Source organism: Globicephala melas, chromosome 4 (assembly GCF_963455315.2).
Source record: "Globicephala melas chromosome 4, mGloMel1.2, whole genome shotgun sequence".
Lineage (NCBI taxonomy): Eukaryota > Metazoa > Chordata > Mammalia > Artiodactyla > Delphinidae > Globicephala > Globicephala melas.
In genome coordinates, this window is record NC_083317.1 from 48,075,728 (window position 1) to 48,095,604 (window position 19,877).

A 19,877-nucleotide genomic window follows, 5' to 3' on the forward strand; every position below is an offset into this window, starting at 1 on the left:
CAGATCTCCCCCTACTGTGCTCTTCTTGCCAGCTCCACAGTGGGAACTGCAGCTTAATACGAGTTGTATCTTTACTCTCATGGGGCGTATTGGTTACTCCCCAAAACTGGGATTACTCAACACCCTGCTGGGTTAGGTTGTTGGGACTCTAAACCAGGAACACAAGTTTACCTGGTTTGGACTCAGGTACTTCAGGACTTGGATGTGGATGTGGATGAATTGTCTGTTGTGATGTTTTGGAAGCTGAAGGAAGAAATTCTTGGGTTATTACATAACTACATCAGCCATGGTTCTGGAAGCTACGGGAGGCAAAAAACATGACTCTAGATCTTCTACACCTTGTTAGATTTTTGCCTGTTTAGTTTGAGATTTTTGTCATATACATAACTCCTTTTATATCTTCTTTTACCAAAGAAGATTCTTTGAAGACAAAAATCACTTTTTAATATAAGAAATAAAGATTAGTAATTATAATCAAAGTCTCATAGAGCAGCTTGACTGGGCAACAAAAAGGTTAAGAACTGTTGCTAAATTTTAATGGATAATGAAGAATAGTCATACTCAATCTGAAGTTTATAATTTAATCTTCCAATCTTTCGTACATGTTCTAACTATTAAAATAAAAACGTATTATTACCTAAATGGAAACAAAACAACAAAATACTATGCAAATAGAAAAAAGGTAGAAATGTAGATATGCAATGAATGGATCCTCCTGGCCCTATGAGAGCTGTTGATGACTTTATCTGTCTAGATAAGAGGGAGATTGGGATGTGTTTGAAAACCAGTTTTACCACAAGCACCACTGGAATAAAACACAGAATGACACAATTTCAAACAGGTTACGTGGCAAATAAATATCCTAAAGTAGGGTCACACATGACTAGTTCTATTAAAAAGAACAGGTAATTTAAGTGTTTTCATAATTTTAAGAAGAATGTAATTGAATGGCCACAAAGAATAAAACTGTTGTTACATGGAGCAAGATGAAACTCTGGGTCTGACAACAAGCAGGATAAGTCTCATTGAAAACACAGTTTATCATTACCTAATGTTGTTCTGGGGGCCTCTGGTCTAAGAGTGACAGGTTCAAGGACTGTAGCAGGAACTGACCAAAAAAACAATACAGTAAACCAAAGAGATTTAAAAATACATGAAAAGTTAGAACATTCACACCCCAACAAAACTTGCTTATATATCATTCCTTCTACAGAAACAAAGAAAAAAAAAAAAAACAGAGAAGGAGTAGAGGATTGTTCTTTGAACATTTGGCCAAACGATAGTCATGGTCAGTCTTAGGCTTATCCCTGGAAATATCTTGAGTCAACATGAAATTCTCCTAGGTTTTAACTAATGGATTCTAATTGATATGGAAAACTCTGCACTGGAAAATATTTTTAGGCATTTACCTAATGTACACTGAAAAAAGAAACTGTCTTTAAAAAAATCTGATCAACCTGTGCTTCTATGGAGGCTGAAAACAAGCCCTTACTGTGTTTAAGTAAACATGGATACAATAGACAGTTTATAAGTTTGAAACAGATATAAAAATTAATCATTGATGTGGATGGTGTTGGTCTTGCTAAGAGCTTGTCTATGGAAAGAGTCTGAGACCTCTGTCCAAACCATGACAAATAAAAGAGCAGGATAAAGATGGTTACTCAGTCTGAAATACTCAGTAGAGTATCTCTCTGGCCTAAGCCCAGAAAAAGTGGAAATCAAAGACTGTTGATGTCTCTCTATCAAATCTAAGCTCTTGAACCAGGTCCTCAAAATCCTCTTTCAAATGACTGGATGGATCCATCCAAATGTAGCATCATCAACAGCCAGGTTTTGACCATGAGAAGTAGGACAGTCTGTTCTAGGTACCCCCAACCACCACACTTCTGGTTCTTCTGCCTTGGGTCACATTTCCCTCCATGCATTCAAATCCTGTAGTGGGCCTAAAGCCCAAGGTCCAAGGTCCAAGTCCAGTCCACCTTGATCTTTTCCCTTGTACCATGCAAACATATTCTCAACTTTACAGTTTTAGAAATGAAATGTCTCCCACAGCTGGCATATCACCCACAGTTGGCAATATTGGTCCAGGAATTTGCAAGGTACTTACAATTTGTTTATTTACTTGAACGTAATATATTGGCTTTGCTAAAGAAGTAAAACTGGAATTTTATAGTAAAAACTATACTAAATGTATGTCAAGACTCACACATAAAAAGAATATGGTATTCTGGCACCAACTGTATCTCACCCAGTCATGTTCTCCTCAACACCTGGTAGAGGAGACATTACTGATGATGCCTCATGACTTCATGCTTAGAGAGAATATGAGCTTGGCACTGCTTTGCGTCCTCAATTGGACAGGTTACTATGGCTCACCCTTAAACCAACGAATCACACATTTACCCGGTTTGGTCTGAGGTGCTTGAGGGCTTGGTGTGGTTTTAGGTCTGGGACGTGGACGACGAGGTCTTTTTGATGCTTTGGTAGCTAAAGAAAGGAAAGCCTTATGTTATTCTACATTGTATGGCTCTGGGTACTGAGGAGAGGTTTTTCCAAAACCTGTTAGAGTTTTTAAAGTTCCATGAATTTGTAGTTTAAAATTTTTACTCATTTTATGCCAATGCATCTTTTTTTTTTTAAGGTTGAGGGTACTTTGGAGGCAAACTCATGTTTACAGTCAAATTACTCATTCAAGGCATGAAAATTAGCACTTGTAATCAGATACTCATAGAACTTCCTCACTGGGGGAAAAATGAGAAGGACCAGTTCTGGTGCAAGGGGAGGGGAAGTTAGGGTCACAGTGAGACCCTAACTTCAGATTTGGATAATTGCCTATTTGTCAAATTAGTAATAAAACACATCATTACTTAAAACACCAACAAAGAAACAAACATACCATGCAAATAGTTTTTTAAAAATCTAGAAACTTAGATGGCAAAGGAGCTTAAGAGTAGCTGTTATTGCTGATCAGCCTAGAGAGGAAATAGATCCCAATTTGTTTGAAACTCAGCTTTAACACAGAACACTGTTCAACGAAGCACAAGGCGATGTGATGATTTCAAATGCCCCACGTGGCAGGTAAACGTTTTGAACTAAGCTCATGCCTGCTCTCCTAAAAACAACAGGAACCTTGTTTTTAAGAGGCTTCAGGGCTCTTCAAGTGAAGACAGTGGCCGAGTGGCAGTGCAGGATGATAGTGGTCATCTCGTGAAAGAGGAAAAGCCATGTGATGAGGATGGAGACTGAACAGACTGTACAAGGAGCAGCAAAAGATCTAGGCAAGTGGCACAGGGTCATTACCTAATGTGGTCCCAGAGGTCTCAGTTGTAAAAGTAACAGGTTCAAGGTCTGTAACAGGAACTGAATAAACAAGAGGTTTTTAAAAAAATGTGTATGAAGAGCTACAACATTCATTTCAAAATGAATCTTGCCAGTGTAACATTGCCTCTAGAATATTTTTTTTTAATTTCTGAATGAAGGGTGTTATGGACTGAATTGCCTCTCCTCAGAATTCATTTGTTGAAGTCCTAACTCCCAATGTGACTGTGTTTGGAGTTAGGTCTTTAAAGATGAAGTTAAGGTTAAAGGAGGTCATAAGGGTGGGGCTGTAAGCCAATAGGACTACTGTCCTTATAAAGGAGAGGGAGAGACACCGGGACGCTCACACATAGAGAGAAGGCCCTGGGAGGACACAATAAGATGGTAGCCATCTGCAAGCCAAGGAGAGGGACCTCAGGACATATTAAACCTGCTGATACCTTGATCTTAGACTTCCAGCCTCCATAGCTGTGAGAAATAGATTTCTGTTGTTTAAGCCACCCAGTCTGTGGTATTTTGTTACAGCAGCCCCAGCAGACTAATAGAAAGGGAAATCAATTGTTGTGCTCAGACTTGGCCAAACTGTAGTTAGGGACTTCTTCATCTCATGAGATAGTCATTACCTTTGGTCTCTGTTTAGCACCACAAAAGGGAAAGTTCCCATAGTTAGTGCTTGAATATCTGAGTCTGCTATGGTAGACTTTAGGATATTGTTAGGCTTTTACTTAAGTATGTTTCTAACAACCCTCAAGAAGCACGTGAAAAACTAACCTGTACTTCTGTGGATGCTGAATAAAGAAAATATCTACTATGTTTATCAAATTATGGTTGCAGAAGAAGTTCCTAAATAACCAAGCAGCCATTACACAAATAGCCAAAAACTGTTCTGATAATCTTGCTGAGAACTCAGCTTTGGAAAGATCTTGTGACTTCTGTCCAGACAAGAAGACTAGGTAAGAGGCAACTTCTTAGTCTGTGGCATCCAGTAAAGCACCTGTCCACTCTCAGTACAGGGAAAACTATCCAAGTATGGGAAGAAGAGACTTCTGATGCTCATTAAGAACAATACTAGCCTTATTCAACTAGTGTCATTAAAATGCATCATCACCAACAAAAATGTTTTGCCTGGCACTTAGAAGAAGCAGGGACTCTGCCCCCTCTGGTTGCCTCTCTACATATCCTATGTTTTCATCTTGTTCACTCTCACCTATCCACTTGTGCAAATTCTGATGTGACGTCAAGGCCCAAACTCCTTCTCTGCTCTACTGAAGCCCACACTGATTTTTCGCTTCTTTAAGACTTGCTATAGATGTATGAGATGAGAGAATTTGGGGTCCCTCCATCACCAGTTAGGGAAGAACTAAAGACCAAAAGCACCCATTTTGGATTATATGTGCGTTAAAAAATAAAATATATATATTTCCATTTAAAAAAAAGAGCCACTATAATCAGTCTACACTTAATGTTTGTGTACCTAAGAAAAATCTTGAATTTGCAAAAACACCCTGCCCTGTTTTCATCCTCTAGGATTTTCACACAAGAAAAGCGTTTGTGCTCAACTAACCTGCAGACTGAGAAGTATAACATGTCTCTTACTATCCAGAATTGGAGAGAAGGTTATGTCTCTTCCAAACATGAACTCCTTGCCAGTTCTGAAGGGGCAAGGACTCTTCATGGTTCCCTCACTAGGGAGTATATGGGTTTACATTTTCAACCAGTGACAGGCTGCCAGGCTCCTTAAGCCAAGGGCCCTGCTTTTGTCTGGTGTAATCTCTGCTGCATCTGAACTTGGAGTGGTTTTAAGTTTGTGTTGTGAATGACATGTCCGCTGGGATGTTTTTGGAAGTAGAAAAAGATAAGTTTCTGTTACTTTAAAGCTTCTGCAACTTACAGGTTTTTGAACAGAATCTTCTTTAAATTTTCCAAAGCTTGATAGATTTTCTTCAGTTTCAGGAAATGTTTCTTTCTAGTGTGAAAAGTTTGGCCCTACTATGCTACTGTATCTTCCTTTGTTATTGAAGATACTTTGGGGACAAAGTTGACACATTAAAATGAATTATTAATTCAGAGAGTCAAGATTGGTATCTTTTAACACATTCTCCTAGAGTCCCCTGACTGCATTAAAAAGGTTAAGAATCATTTCTAAGCTATGGTGGAGATTAAGGGGGAGTCAGATTCACCTTAAGGATGGGGCTTACTATTTAAACTTATTAGCCTTGATCACATTATCTGTTAGACAATTCACTAAAAACATATTACCCAAATGTTAACAAAACAACAAAAAAACCAGGCAGATAGGGCTTCCCTGGTGGCGCAATGGTTGAGAGTCCGCCTGACAATGCAGGGGACACGGGTTCGTGCCCCGGTCCGGGAGGATCCCACATGCCGCGGAGCGGCTGGGCCCGTGAGCCATGGCCGCTGAGCCTGCGCGTCTGGAGCCTGTGCTCCACAACGGGAGAGGCCACAACAGTGAGAGGCCCGCGTACCGCAAAAAAAAAAAAAAAAACAGGCAGATAAAAAAGGCAGGTGTATAAAGGATGTATAAAGAAACTTCCCTGTCACAGCCTGGTTAGCATAGATCAGGATCAGGCACTCTTATAAATACATGAAATTTACCTTAACAAAGAACTCTGGTTGAGCTAAAAGCAAACTGGCTTGAAAAAAATTTTAACTGAAAAAAATTTTAATTAAGTTACAGGGCAGGAAGAAATCCCAAACTAGATCCAGGGATAACTCTCTTTAGAATAAGAAGTAACTTGCTTTATGCACATTTAACTCACCAGGTAAAGAATGTAACTAAATGGCAACAGAGGGGAATGGGCAGAAGTTTGACACTGAGCAGAAAAAGTGCTTGCTGAAGGTCAGAAAGTGGCATTACCGAATGCTGTCCCTGGAGCCTCTTTGATAGGAGTAACTGCTTCAAGGACTGTGGCAGGAACTGACCAAAAATAATAATAAAAAATGTTAAACATTTATACAGTCTCAGAGGGATATGGTGTGTCTGCACTCGGGTACCAGTTTATCACTCAGGAAGGATTGTCTCTGTACTCAGATAACTGTCCCTGAGAAGTGTCCCTGAAGTTTCTCATTCTGTGATGATCCTAGTCTAGGTAATGTGCCAAAGTAGACCCTCCCCATCTTGCTAGAAACTCATCTTTGGAAAGAGACAACAAGCTTTGCCCAACTGGGGTACTTAAGAGAGCAAGATAAAGGGCAGCCATTCAGCCTGTGGTTCAGCTGTATCCTTCTGTCTCATGCCCGGGAAAGCCTACCATGCATGGATCATGATGATTCTTACATGAAACCCAAACTCCTAAGTCCAAGAGTAAAAATTCCTTTTCAGCTGGTCCTTTGAGCCCATTTAGCTACAACAGCTTCAATAAAATGCTCTGATCAGCACCTAGAAGCTGACAGCCTTCACTGGTCCGAGAAGCCTCTGTCTCCTCTCGCTGGCCTCCACACAGGTCCTGTCTTCTGAACTTCTTCACCCCACCCTCTCGCGCCCCAGCCATCCAAATCTATAGTGATTTCAATGCTCAAGCCCTTCCTAACTATTCTGGCCCACGCTGACCGTTTCTTTAAACCAGGGGTTCACAAACTATGGCCCATAGGCCAAACGTTGCCCATGGCTTGTTTTCATATAGCCCATTTCCATTTTTAAGTGATTGTTAAAAAAAAAAAAGGGAAAAAAGAAAACTATACATCAGAGATTATTGGGGCCACAAAGCCCCAAATATTTACTATCTTGCCCTTTATAGAAAATATTTGCTAACTCCTGCCTTAGATCTGTACTATGACTTATACAACTTTAATAGTTACCAAGAAATAGTCTATTTGCCCAAATATATGTTTGACCTATAGCTGTTTCAGTCCACTACACACATTCAATATATAAAGGATGGATAGAATTGAATGAGAAGCCAATGAAATAGACATTTAGAGAGAAGATTCTAATTCACAAAGGGGAAGGAATTTGGCTACCCCCTAAGACCTGTCCGACTGTGTTCTGGTTGTCTGCTCTGGAGTGAAAGTGGCCGCTGGCCCTGACTTGCCCCTTCACTTTCTCTAGACCTCACAGGGATGGGCTGCAGGATTCCTCAACCAGGATCTACACATTTACCCAGTTCAGTCTGAGGTGTTTCAGGATTCCGTGTGGTTTCAGATTTGGGATGTGGATGATGAGTTCGCTGAGGCACTTTGGGGGCTAAAGGAAAAAAACTTCAGGTTAATAGAGTGTTTTTAGTTCCAGAAGCTGTGGATAGGATTATAGTTGTTATAATTTCTTGAATTGCAGGAAATTTTTCTTTTGAGTTTGAAACATTTGTCCGTATTTGATGATTGCCTCTTTTTATCACTTATATTACTGTGAAAAACAAAAATCACACAGAAACCTGAGTTGATATATCAAGGATATTCTCAGAAGGGATTTTGGAATGAAAAAATTTCCAAAAACCTACTGAATTATTGTGATGGTGGGGAAGGGGTAGGGTGACTTTACACTAATGATGGTGCTGGTAACTTCAATTTACTAGCCTTGGACATATTTTCTATTTCACTCCTTACTGAAAAAAGACTACCATTATCTAAAATGGCAAAATAAAAACAAAATCGTGCACGTAGTAAAAAATATAGGAATTTAGATCTGCGTAAGAATTACGTCACACCATAATGGCTGTGACACTGTACTCAGTTTGGATCAAGGACAGACACTCCCACCCCTAACCCCCATTGATTGTGTCTGAAACTCAGTAACACAGAATGTGATTAAAAGGTTACATAGGGATGAGATGCCACAAATTCAAACGCATTGCCTTACAGATATGTATACTAAGCTAAGTTCATACTTGATTCTTTGAATAACAAATGAGTTGTTTTAATACTCTTCAATATATTAGGAAGTAATTGAATGACAACAGAGGATGACACAGAGTCTTGTGGTAATGACAACAGAGGATGACACAGTGTCTTGTGGTTATGACAGTGGCGAAATGAGTCTGAAATGAGTAGGAGCAGATGCTTATGGACATAATGTGTCATTACCTACAGTCGTCCCTGGAGCCTCGGTCCTAAGAGTAACTGGTTCAGGGATTGTGGCAGGAACTGATCAAAAGTAAGAAAAGAAATCAAAGAGATTTTTGTGAGTGCATGAAATGTCAGAAAATTCATCTTAACAGTAAAAATAATGCTTCAAAGGGGAAAAGGGAAGGGCAAGGATGGATTACACAAAAGTTTAAAACCAAGTGGCAGGAACTATAGGGGCGGGAGGTGAGAGGTAGAGGCCGTGGGGAGTAGGGCTTCACCCTAGGGTCTGCCCACCACACATAGAACAGAGAGCCAAAAAGAAGCTGAGACCATACTCACTAAGTCCTTAGTGAAGAGAGTGGCATTTAATATAATAAGGTGAGGAACAACCTCTCAGTTTGTGGTATCATATTAAACTAAGCAACTTCAGTTCTAAGAATAGAAAAAGCATCGTCCTGTGTAGAAGTAAGGATCAGTGAAGCCCACTGGATCAAACTTAAGCTCTTGAGTAGACATCCCAGTCCTCTTTATTTCATCCTATAGAGGCCCATTCAACAGGAGTGTTATCAACAAGTCATCCTCTGTCTGGTCACCAGCTTCCTTCAGCACATTCCCTGTTTATCAGCCTTTGTTCCCTCAACCCTTCACTCATCCAAATTCTGCACTGATTTTTTCCCCTAATTATCCTGGATCTTTTCCTGCTCCAAATATTTACTATATTTCTAGCATATATCATTTGTACTATTTCAGAAATTATTTTACATTTGTATACACATGCTGCCCTATGTTATTTTCTACCTGTTTATGCAGGAACAGCTCTTGTTTACAACTATAGTACAAAATGTTTGGGAAATAAAGCATAATTCCTACTTCTGATTTGTCTCACAGGTGCTAATATGGTTATGGGGATATAGAAGGGATTAATAAGAATAGTGTTTACTCTTAAGAGATATATAAGGCATGTACCGATTATGTGCACAGAATTCAGGGTCCCAGATGGGGTAGAATGCTTGGATTCCTTAAACCAGAAACAGCATATTTACCCAGTGTGGTCTGAGGTACTTCTGGATGGGGCGTGGTTTTAGGTTTGGGACGTGGACGACGGGGTCTCTTTGTTGTTGTTAGAGCTGAAGGAAGAAAAGTTAGGATTATTATAGTGCTGGTGACTCCGTTGCCTCTGAATAGGATGATATAACCGGGCTCTAAGCCTTCTAGAACTTGCCAGAGTTCTTTTGAGTGGAGACACCTTTGTTACTTTGGTTTGAAATTTTATCCTTTAATATATTAACAGGTTTTCTTTTATAATTGAGAATTCTCTAGAGATTAAAAATTATATTATAATTATGTTTAAGAAATGAAGATGAGGGACTATCATTTTCTTGAAAGCGTCCCTAATGAGAAATCACGCTAAACTGTGAAAGCATGAGAGAAGTTTCAAACCATCCTATACTATTCACTTATAATTTAAAACAACTAGTCTTGGGCAAATTTTCCACTTGGTAATTTACTAAAATAACTACACAAAATTAGGTGCAACATCAATAAAGCAAAAAAAAAAAAGTTATGTAGAACTTGAAATATAGAAAGTAAGATGCTTAAAGAAACTTCATGGTATCATAATTGACACTATATTGGTGGTCTAAATAAAGAATATATGGAGAATCACATTTAGCCCCCAGCTCTAACAAACAGTACTATTTAAACAGAGACTCAGATTGACATGATGCAATTACAAGCTGGGAGATGCAGCAAATAGATGTGTTGAATTAAAGTTTATACACATTAATGTTAGAAAGAAAGCCTTTTATATTTTAAGATGAACACAGCAATAGGATGACAATAAATTATGACATCATTGTCTCTACAGAACATAGATAAGTCTGACAACAAGAAAGCACTTGCTGAAGGATGTACAGGATCATTACCTAAAGATGTCCCAGTAGTAACAGGTTCAAGGTCTGTAGCAAGAAATGATCGAAAGCAATTAAAAAAAAGAATTGTTAAACACATAAGAAAAGTCACCAAACTCTCTTGAAAATGAACTTCACTAGGGTAGTGTGGTTCTACGGCCAGAAAGCAAAATTTTCAAAGTTCCAAGGTGAGGGTACAAAGATATATGATATTATGAAATGGTTATACCCTTATTATCCCTACATGGTTACCTACAAGTATTGCTTTTTATATCATCTGATAATATAATGGAAAACTCTGCTTAGAAAAATCTTTAGGCATCTGTCTAAAAACATTACAGTTAACAACTGTAAGAAAAGAATGTGAAAGTATAATTTATAACACAATATACTGGAAAACAAACAATTACATCTATGTCATGATAGATGCAATTGTTGATATATTTAAGCAGATATTGGTAATGAATAACCAAAATAGACAACGCTCCTTTTTGTTAAGAGTCCACTTTGGAAAAAGACCAAGACCTCTGTCCAAACAAAGCCATATAAAAGAGCAAGATACAAAGCGTCATTCAGTCTACAAAACTTGTCAGTTCATCTCTCTGTTATCAGGACAGAAAAGGGCTGACTGGAGAGTATGCTGCAGCCAAGTGGCTCAAATCCAATCATTGAAGTCAGGCACTCAGGTCCTCTTCACAGACCCATCTAAAAGTAGCACTGCTGACCACAATTTCTGAGCACCAGCCAAGTAAACATTGCCCTTCTCCTTTCTCACAATCAAGTTCTACTTCCAAGTCCTATCCTTCTGCTGTCATCCACACATATGGCACCTTCCAGCTTCTGTTTGTTATTCCTGCTCATCCCTCCAACAAATCTACAAACTATACACATTTCAAAGGTCCACATGACACTTATCACCCCCATGGATCTTTCACTTCTCTAAGAATTAACTAACAGTTGGTAAAACTCAATAAATATGTTGCTTTTGCCCATTTTCCTTTCTATCTGCATATGAACAGTTTCACACAAGAGCAGCTTCCTCCCTCAATGAAGCCAAGTCCCTTGTTATTTCTAAACTATTCCTCACAAATGCTAATGTGGCAGTTCATTAAATATGAGACTAATTGAACTAAATAGGCTACTCAACTAGATACGTTTTTGCGGAGCCAGAATCAAAGAGAAAATGTAATCGAATGGTGAGAGAAGCAAATACAAGGTACCAAGAAGATACTAAGTAGCGTGAGGAAGTCACATGAATTGACTAGAGCACTTGTAACTTGGGCATCCATCCTGAAGGATCGCAGGGTTACTAGGCAGCGAGTTACACTCCCACCACAGTATCACATCCAACAAGGTTCCACAGGTACCAGGAACCACATATTTACCTAGTTTGGCCTGAGGTGTCTCTGGGCTCGGCGTGGTTTTATGTTTGGGACGTGGACGTGGACGACGTTTTCTTGTTCTTTGTGATGTTTTTGGAGCTGAAGAAAGGAAACTGGTTAATGTTGTCTTATGACTCCAGAAAAAAAGGATGATACATGGCTCTAGGTTTTATAAAATTTTGCTAGATTTTCTGGAGTCTTGAGAAATTTGTCTCTGGGGTTTGGAATTTTCTTTGTCATCCATATGCCAAAAAAAAGTTGTGGGGGGTTGTCTGCTGACAGTTCTTTTGAGAAAGAACATATAACATTATTTTAATTATCTGAAAACTTTACTGTTATTGCTGGTATCAGATTTTCAAAGAGAACCCTGATCCAAGGGACGTCAGAAGCACAGCATGTCTACATCGCATTAGAGAGGGACACAGGCTCACCTGCTTTGGGGAGATTATATTTAGAAATGACTTGGTTTAGGCATACATCCCATTAAACATTATTAGACTAAACACATCTCATTTCTTAAAATCATTGGTAGACCATAAAAATGCCTGGAATATCTTAAAACAACTTTCTTTTGATGGCCACAGAATTATACCTGATGTTCACAGGGCAGAGACTCCTAACTGCGTTTGGAATTCAGCAGAACCACTGGCTCTGTAAAGCTTTAAGAAAGCTGGATAATGTGGGTGATAGATACTCTGCACTAGCTTCAGAGATGCTTATATTCTAACCAAGTGACTTATTTTAAACATCTTCAATATGTTCAAAATGAAAGAATATAGCTGAGTGACAAAAAGGGATGATGAAAAAATCTTACAGAAGAGAAAACCCTTTGACCAACATAGTAATGGAATTGACTGGACCATGAACAGAAAATGCTCTTGCCTGAAGACATCAAAGGTCGTTACCTAATGTTGTCCAAGGAGCCTCAGTTCTCAGAGTTACAGGTTCAATGTCTCTGGCAGGAACTGACCAAAAGCAATACAATAAACAATGGAGATTTAAGAAACATAGGAAAAGAAACAAAATTATCTTGAAAATGAATCCTTTTAATCCTGTAATGTTTAAAAAGCATTTATGAACTCTGGAAAAAGAGTATTAGTTCGTAATAACTGGCTGTACTCTGGTACCCATTTATCTCACAAAACAGCCATACCCCTTGCACTTTGCATCCCTGTGAGGCCAATGAAAAGTAGGTTTTTTGGTGTTTAATTATCTGATTGCAGCTGTATTGGAAACTTGGCTCCAAAAAAATCTCTTAGCTGTCTGATATGTATTTTAAATTACTCTGAAAAATTATTATGAAAACTTCTGTTAGTATTTGAAAGGTTTTCACCACCATTATTCATATATTTTTTTGAGAAATGGTGGTAGTGGTGAGAATTTTTAAAAATGTTCTTAATCAGTCTGATTATTGGAGATCTGTGACAGTTATGCAAAAGATAACCTTGTGCCCTTTCTCCACAATAAAGGTGATACTCTTTGCTACAATTTGTCCTTATTTATTCATTTATTTCAAATGGATACTTGGGAGATAACTATTCAAGTGAGGAACAGAGATGATTAAGAAAAAGGTCTGGGGCTTCCCTGGTGGCGCGGTGGTTGAGAGTCTGCCCGCCGATGCAGGGGACGCGGGTTCGTGCCCCGGTCCGGGAGGATCCCACATGCCGCGGAGCGGCTGGGCCCATGGGCCATGGCCGCTGAGCCTGCGCGTCCGGAGCCTGTGCGTCCAGAGCCTGTGCTCTGCAACGGGAGAGGCCACAACAGTGAGAGGCCCGCGTACCGCAAAAAAAAAAAAAAAAAAGAAAAAGGTCTGAAAAGTAATAATTCAACTTTTGTCTGAATAAACAGGATTCCTCTAATTCTCTAATATTCTGAAATGATTGAATTACACATTGGTATAAAATTAAGACTTATGACTCCTTGGTTTTAAAATAGTGTCTCTATTTTTCAAGTCCATAAGATTAAATGTAACATTAAAATATCGTATCACCAAAAACTCTGTAAGCATTTATATGGAGATTGCCTTTTGCTGACTGTCCAAGATAACACAGCACAGAGTTGGTTTAAGCCACATCTGAGAACATCTTCTGAACTAAAGGAAAACATGGCATCCGGAAGAGATGGAAAGTGAGAACCACAGGACAAAACAATATTCAAAGCTGATTGCCTTCAAACAAAAGAGGAAAATCCCTATTTTGTTTGGAATTCAACACCACAGGACGGATTTATCAACAGAAAGGTCCAGTTGCATTCGAACAGTATGGAATCAAGAAGAAAGGACTTTTGCGAGAAAGAGACAATTTGTATTTTCTCAAGCCCCAACCAGCTTTTTCATTGTCCCTCTCCCACATCATAAATTATACATACATAAAAGCAGAGATTTCAAAAATGTCCTGGTTTGAATGATGGATGGAGAGAGCACCTGTAACTCTTGCCAACATCAAGTGCTGCAAGCAATCTGACTATCTCTGAAGATGATCAAAGAACAAAAAACATTCAGGGATTGTAAGCTGAGCGGCAGCTGTAAGAATGCCTAAGTATATTAAAAAGGTGCTTGTTGAAAATAGTAAACAGTTTTTGGGAATGAATGAAAAAGAGGATGAATGGCAATTGTTTACACAAGAGACTACAGACAGTGACAGAAATGAGAGGGGCAAGTTCAGAGAAACATCGACCAAGAGGGAAGACATCCATCGTTACCTATGGTTGTGGAGGGCGCTTCATTCTCAAATGTAACAGGCTCAAAGACTGCACCATAAAAAATAAACAGATATAGGAAACAAAACTAAGGAAAGCTAGACTTTTAGGTGCTCATTGATGCTTAATTCACAGGACACAGAACTTGGTTTATTCTAAGCTGATATAAATTGCCTCCTTGAGAGACTTATTTATTATGAGAGATGCTCTCAGTAAATTAGAATTTTATACTAATTGGCATCTTAGGAGAAAATGTCACTTGGAAAACAATTGAATTTTCAGAACTATTATATAATATCTTCTTATTTAGTAGAAAATCACTTAGTTCATAGGTACCATTTGAAAAGCCAATAAGGTATTTTAGAGAAAGCCAATCTCCATGTGCCTATAAGGGAAGAACACAGGGTCAGCCTCCCTAGTGGCAGCTGCTAAAATCACTTTCAAAAATGCTCCAGATACAGAAAAACCAGGCTTCTATTCATTACAAACCCGAATTGAGAAGACAGAACCTAAAAATGCTTTAAGAGTGGAATCTGTCAGACAATCCGATATAAAATTTACTAATTTCCCAAACATTAATTTGTTCATTTAACACATGAAACACAAGTGTGGCTACTTTGAGAAGATAATGAACAAAAAAACCATGGTATTTGGGTTTCTATGCTTTTATGATGTGACAAACTGTAAGCATCTTCAGCAACATCCCCAAAGAAAAAGCTTCTTAAGCCGAAGCACTGGAAATTGTTTACCGGATTTAGGTGGTGGCGTATCTGGTTTTGCTGTGGTTTTGGGTTTAGGAAGTAATTGCTTTGGTGATTTTGAATCTGAAGGAAAAAGGTGCTATAATTAGTGTCATGTCAGAGCTGTGAATGTCAAGATTAGTGCTACTGACACACCGTTTTCCTAGTTATAGATTAAGACATTGAAAGTAGAGATTACCAGGCTGGATTTGAGGTACATCTGGTCTACGTGTAGTTTTAGGTCTTTCGGATGGTTTCGACGCTAAAGAAAAATGTATTAAGGTCACAGCTGTAACTGTCAATAATTAAGGACACATATGCTCAAGCAAAGATACTATATAAATTCAGTGAATATACAACAAAATTAATTCCTGGGGTGGGAAGGGTGGGAAATGTGTCCATTCCTACTGATTTTTCTGAAAGAAAAAAACCTTCAGGAAATGTTCAAAATGTGTCTCTCAACAAAAGTAAGGAGAACTATAAGAAGACTTTTTTCTGTATAAGTAATTTCTAAAATGACAAGTGTAATAGTTCTGTTTCTTACTGGATAGGTTTTTTTTTTCTTTTCCCCAGTATAAAAACAGTAAGGTAGAAATCTGAAACTTGCTTAGTAGGAAATCAGGAAAGTAACCCATAGATACTTGAAATTATACAGCATGTTACATGGCTATTTATTTCTGGAATTTTCTAAAGTAAACCAGTGACAGGTTTATTGTGAATGCTGAGAAATTATAATGAAATAATTATAATCAAAACAGCATTAGGACTGAAAACAATAAAACCAGCTGGAGACTTTTAATATTCTCAAGTTATAAAGACCATACTATTTTTATCTTGGACCCTAGACAAAGAACAGTGTGTGTGACTTTGGTTATCAAAACATACTCAAAAAAATTCCCCAGAGAAACAGCAAAGCTGAAGGAGCCATTATTTCATGCAGCTGTTTAAGAGGGAGAAAGTCTTACAAGTTGAATGAGTAAAGCAATGAAATGGTAATCATGACACTGGAATAAAACATTGCCATTTGCCAAGTCCAGGATGAGCACGGAAGTCCCTGAGAAAGAGTAGATGGTTTTCTCTACACGAGGACACGTGATGGGAGGACAGAGGGTTTCTGGAAAACCAGGAAGTTGTGTTCAAAACCATGGACTTTCCCTGAATTAGCATACAGAATTCTTCTAGAAGTTTCCTATCTTCAGGCTCTTCAGACCCAGATAGGAAAGGTGAGGGAAAGCATAGAACAAAACTGTGACACTGTGTATAGAATTGCAGTCATGCCTGGGCAGAGAGCAGGAAAAGCAAAAGTGACAACCTGGGAAAGCAATTGGAGGAGACCAGAATTACCAACTGTGGGCACCAAGGGCTCCAGTTGTACCGTAGCAGGTTCCAGAGCTATAGAGGCAAAACACCAAAAATACTAATTATGTCAAGAAGCGGCATCTTGAGGAAGGAAACATTACTCTTCCATCTTTACTTAAACCGTGTACTTTTTTTGAATGTGATTTTCCTTTTCATTTTTCCCATTTGCCCCTCTTCTCCCTATTGCTTTCCCACATCTCATCTGCCATGAATACGCATCTTATGTAAAAGCTTTACGGTGCCCTACTTTAACGATCCACTTAGTGGCCCAGCTTACTGCTGTGTATACTTAATAACTACAAATAAAAAGATAAACGTATTCATAAAACGTGAATTTAGAAAGTATAGATCCTTAAATATAAAAATCAACTACACTGGTTCCTAAAGCCCAGCTATTTAGGCGGTAGGTAGCTACTATATCAGAAACTACCATATTCCACTTTCTATGTTAATTGGAACCCTGAACATCACATTTACCAGGTTTGGACTTGGGCACATCTGGACTAGGTGTGGTTTTAGGGCGGGGACGACGACCTGGTCGTTTGGTCTTTGGTGGAGCTGAAGAAAGAAAATCAGCTAGTTAATACACAAAAGGTGGCCCTACAAACTGACCATCAATACTACGTGTATCTTAGAAGCACATTTAAGCCCTTTGATTTATTGCAGATACGTATCCTTCTGTTTGCCACTTTCTATCATTATTTACCCAGTTAAATGAGGTCTTGAATAATGGATTTTTATTTTATTTTTTGCCAAATATTTATAAATAACTGTTCAAAAGATCTCTCTATTCTATTTTGAGGTGGAAAATTCAGAACTTTGTACAGCTTGGAGAAGACGGTCTCATTAAATTTTTGAAGGTATATGTTTAACAGGAACATGAGAAAAGTTACTTTTAGAAGGCACTAGGGATAAAAAGTAAAATTTATTTGGCCTAAAATTCAAAAGGAAATGTTTTTCGCTTAGCATTTAAAAATCTGCAAATCAACATGGGGTGGGGTGGGGGAAAGGGAGGGTGGGATGAATTGGGAGATTAGGTCGGACATAAATACACTACTATGTGTAAAGTAGATAGCTAGTGGGAAGCTGCTGTACAACACAGGGAGCTCGGCTTGGTGCTCTGTGATGACCTAGGTGGGTGGGAAGGGGGGGTGGGGTGGGAGGGAGGTCCAAGGGGGAGGGGATATATGTATACTGATACATATATAGCTGCTTCACTTCAGTGTACAGCAGAAACTAACACAACATTGTAAAGCAATTATACTCCAATAAAAAAAATCTGTAAATCAGTAACATGTGCAAAAAGGCTTTGAATTCTCAAATTATTTCAGGGAAGGCAACTTTTAAAGAGTGAGATATAATTTTTAGACTATAGGATTTAAAATTTTTCTCCAAAGGAATAGAGAACACACACACACAAATGGACATTAATGAACAAATCCATTAATGTGAGCCTGTTAATAAAGATGCCAGCAGTCAGGAAAAGGAAAAAAAGGTAGGTCACTCACTGCATTACCTAATGTTGTTGTTGAAGGTTTAGTTCCCAGTGTTCCAGGTTCTAAGACTGCACGAAAAATGATCAAGAAGGAATCAAAATCAACGGAAAAATGATGAACTTTAGTAAAATATGAAAAATGCTTAATTTTTAAGTACTAAGTTGAGCAATCATAAATGGTGAAACTTTTATCCATATAAGACATTCCTTTTTTATGTAAATAGATTCCTGTGTTTTTAGACAAAATGAACAAAAACGCAGCTGGTCAGTTAAGTTTGGAAAGAGAAATGGAAAAAAAAAAAAGGCATGACTCTCATTTGGAAGATGTAAATGCAATAAAGTAACCAACAGCTCATGTTATGAAGGAAAATGTGAATAACTGGCTAAGACAGCACTAGCAGAACAGTTTTTGCTCTCTTGAAGGAAAAGAAGCTACATAGACTGGGGTGAATTTTTATATTTCTCTCATTTAATGAATTTCCTAGTGACACATTAGGATATTTAGATCTGGAAAGACCATAATGCTTTTCAAGAAAGTCTGCAAATGTTAGAGTTTTGAAAGTAAGAAAAACACCTCTAAAAGTGAAAGCACAAATATGTCCTGGGGAAGCCATGGTCCTCTATGGGAAATAACCAGGTTAAAACAAGCTCAGGACATGGTGCTCAAATACAAGGAGGGACAACAAGGAATGTGACAAATCAAAATCAGTATGGCTTTCATGGCTGTCTCAGAGCTTCCACTTAAGCACAGGCAGGGAGTTTATCTTCTGGTGAAAATGGCTGAAAGAAAGATCTGAAGGACAACAAAGAAATAATCTTTTGAAAAGCCAAAGCTAAGCACAAAGTTGAACATAGAGGGTGTGAAAGAAAGAGAATTCTTTTTCACTCACTAAGGCAAACTTCATTACCTATTGGCGGCTGTGATGGTGGTGGAGTCTCAGGTTCCAGGGCTGCAATGAAAGCAAGTATTATCAAAGGGGATGCTGATGAGCACCATTTAAGCTAGAAATTAAAGGTCCTTTACCATAATAAGTGTTCTCTCATTGGTGAACCATCAGGTTCTATTGGCTTATGAAATAAAGCTCAATCAGCCTGCAGCCTCTCCACAAACCACAACAGAAGAAAGAATAGAGAATTCTAATTTTTGTTGTTGATTTTTAGCTATTTTCCCCACTACTGTTCCTCGTGCCTGAGGACATATTAAAGGAAGTCAATGTAGCCTCTCAGAAGTTGTTCACCTGCCATTTTATTTTCATGCAGGACAGTCGGTTTCACCCAAGAAAATGGGAAGAGGCAACAGACCCATCAGACCTGTGACCGTGCCTGAGCTCTGTTAGTTTGGGATGATTTTCAGCCTGACCGGATCTGATATTCTTTCACAAAAAATAGGAATGGAACTTACAGTCTAAAAGGGGCCACAAGTGTTCATATGGTGTTCCCCGTATTTACTAGTATCTATTGCTGGTGAACAAATTGATTTACACATGAAATTTATTCCATTTAAATTATCAAATCAATAGAAGTCAGAAAGTAGTCTCAGATTTCATCAAATGCTGAATAAATTGAAAAACAATATTATATAAATATTCTGAAAGATAAATTCTCCAATGCCATTCAGATTAGCAGTAAATAAATTATACCTCATGCTGAATATAGTTTGGTTAAAAAGTCTATTTGGGTTTTTTAAAAGAAGATCATCCAATAGAGGTTTCCTATTCTGTAGAACAAAAATAATTCTTTTCTTTCAAGAAGAAAATAAAAAAGGAAATCAGTTGTTGAAATACAAAGTGAATATTCTTTGACTTTTTTTTTTCTTACAGAAAGAAACCAATTAATATGGCCCCTACTGACCAGCTTAACAGAACTTAAATCATTTTGCACTTATGTATTCCTTATATTACATTTACCAGGGTTATCTCTGATATTTCTGGACTAGGGGGTATGGAAGGTTTGG

The 19,877-nt window shown here is 38.3% G+C and overlaps 1 protein-coding gene across 18 annotated transcripts in view; it reads right to left on the reverse strand.

Annotated features, from left to right (window-relative positions):
- ABI3BP (ABI family member 3 binding protein) overlaps positions 1–19,877 on the reverse strand; it is a 262,547-nt gene that overhangs the window by 85,221 nt on the left and 157,449 nt on the right. For 11 of the 18 annotated variants that reach the window (XM_060297984.1, XM_060297987.1, XM_060297983.1 and 8 more), the window contains 14 exons: positions 18,832–18,873; positions 17,945–17,992; positions 16,906–16,986; positions 12,538–12,597; positions 11,636–11,731; positions 10,266–10,298; positions 9,384–9,467; positions 8,359–8,418; positions 7,439–7,522; positions 6,197–6,256; positions 3,301–3,360; positions 2,404–2,487; positions 1,049–1,108; positions 172–243 (listed from right to left, as the gene is read on the reverse strand). In XM_060297984.1, the coding sequence (XP_060153967.1) occupies positions 172–243; positions 1,049–1,108; positions 2,404–2,487; positions 3,301–3,360; positions 6,197–6,256; positions 7,439–7,522; positions 8,359–8,418; positions 9,384–9,467; positions 10,266–10,298; positions 11,636–11,731; positions 12,538–12,597; positions 16,906–16,986; positions 17,945–17,992; positions 18,832–18,873 (924 nt within the window). Of the gene's footprint in view, positions 1–171; positions 244–1,048; positions 1,109–2,403; positions 2,488–3,300; positions 3,361–6,196; positions 6,257–7,438; positions 7,523–8,358; positions 8,419–9,383; positions 9,468–10,265; positions 10,299–11,635; positions 11,732–12,537; positions 12,598–14,332; positions 14,381–15,078; positions 15,154–15,268; positions 15,332–16,413; positions 16,462–16,905; positions 16,987–17,944; positions 17,993–18,831; positions 18,874–19,877 lie in introns of all 18 variants that reach the window. The other 7 variants (XM_060297993.1, XM_060297992.1, XM_060297996.1 and 4 more) reach the window with 6 other exon arrangements.